Source organism: Austrofundulus limnaeus, unplaced genomic scaffold (assembly GCF_001266775.1).
Source record: "Austrofundulus limnaeus strain Quisiro unplaced genomic scaffold, Austrofundulus_limnaeus-1.0 Scaffold210, whole genome shotgun sequence".
NCBI lineage: Eukaryota > Metazoa > Chordata > Actinopteri > Cyprinodontiformes > Rivulidae > Austrofundulus > Austrofundulus limnaeus.
Window position 1 is genome coordinate 839,479 of NW_013952612.1, and position 1,439 is coordinate 840,917.

Consider the following 1,439-nt stretch of genomic DNA (forward strand, 5'->3'; position numbering starts at 1 on the left):
AAAGAAAAAATGTCACAATAAAACTAAACTATAATGAAAAATCTAAAACTATTACAACCTTGATGGTAACCACAGGCCCGTGTCTCACTCCCTGACTGCCACTGCAACAGAGTGTTGGAAACATTGAAGAGGAGTAAGCAGATAAACAGACTTCAACATATTGATGTTTTCTTTAGTTTCTCAGATGTGAGGGTTTTATCTCTGATGAATCGATGTGAGCTGAACAGGACAAACTCCAGCTCTCTGACCGACGGGACGTGACACGAGAAGACAAATAAACCTCCACCCATGTAAACATTTATACCACTTCAACAGAAACAGAAAGCCGCCCACAGCAGCTCAGCCAAAAACAGCAACACCCCCCCGCTTCAAACAGGATCTTTGTGGATCCGCTCCGAGTCCTTTCAAAATAAAATCATCAGAGAAAAACCTTTTAATCTCTGGAAATGAAACACAAAATAAAACTTTAACACGTCATTGAYGTTTTCTGTCTCTCCAGCGTTCCCGTCTGATCCAGTTCTGGAGGATCCCGGTCCCGTCCTGCTGGGCCTGGAGGCGGAGCTTCGCTGCGACATCGTCAGCGTCTTCTCGTCCAATCAGCTGAGGGTCCGCTGGCTGTCAGGAAACACCACCCTGATGGTGSAGTCCTTCAACTTCTCCGGCTCTCTCCAGAACGTCTCGTCGGTCTTGAAGCACCAGGTCCAGGAGGTCCAGGAGGTCCTGACCTGCAGGGTGGAGCTGCTGATGGAGACCGGAGGCGTGTGGAGGTCCAGATGGACCAGCATCCCTCTGCAGGTCCACTGTAAGAATCMGTTTTAATAAAAGAAACCAGAACCRAAATCCTGGATCCGGGTTTTGGTGAACCACTTTATCTCTGACTCAGATCCTCCGAGGGAGACCTCCCTCTCAGTGAGTCCAGGTGAGGAGGTGATGAAGGACGAGACCGTGACCTTCACCTGCCGCTCGGACGGAGCTCCGCCCCCTACGCTGGTGCTGAAGAGGAAGGAGGAGGAGCTTCTGAGGGTAGACTCTGCCTCCTCACCGGTACTGACCTTTAACCTCTCCTCCACGCTGCTGGAGGACTCCGGCTCGTACTGGTGCGAAGCCTGGAACCGGTACGGGTCCCAGCTGGTCTCCAGGAGCATCACAGTCAAAGGTCAGAGGTCAAAACTTTAATTATTTAGAAAACAGGAAGTAAAATTATTCAGACTTTTAATTCGGCGGAGATTCAGTCCAGCTGATAGAGTTTTTCTGTAACTGGAGTTCCCTGATGTCACGCGATCGCTCCACTGTCAGGTGATGAGGTCAAAGGTCAAAGTCATACTTCACATCTCCAAAGACTCATCTGTAACAGAAGCATGTTCCACCATCATAAGCTCTGAGCTGTCAATCATCTGAAGTCCAGGAAGCTGCTGTCAAAGACGCTTTACTGCACCTCC

General features: G+C 49.4%; 1 protein-coding gene across 1 annotated transcript in view; it reads left to right on the top strand.

Moving 5' to 3' along the window:
- vcam1b (vascular cell adhesion molecule 1b) overlaps positions 1 to 1,439 on the top strand; it is a 20,100-nt gene that overhangs the window by 9,454 nt on the left and 9,207 nt on the right. The window contains exons 7-8 of the mRNA XM_014019168.1: positions 500 to 802; positions 884 to 1,156. Of these exons, the coding sequence (XP_013874622.1) occupies positions 500 to 802; positions 884 to 1,156 (576 nt within the window). The remainder of the gene's footprint in view (positions 1 to 499; positions 803 to 883; positions 1,157 to 1,439) is intronic.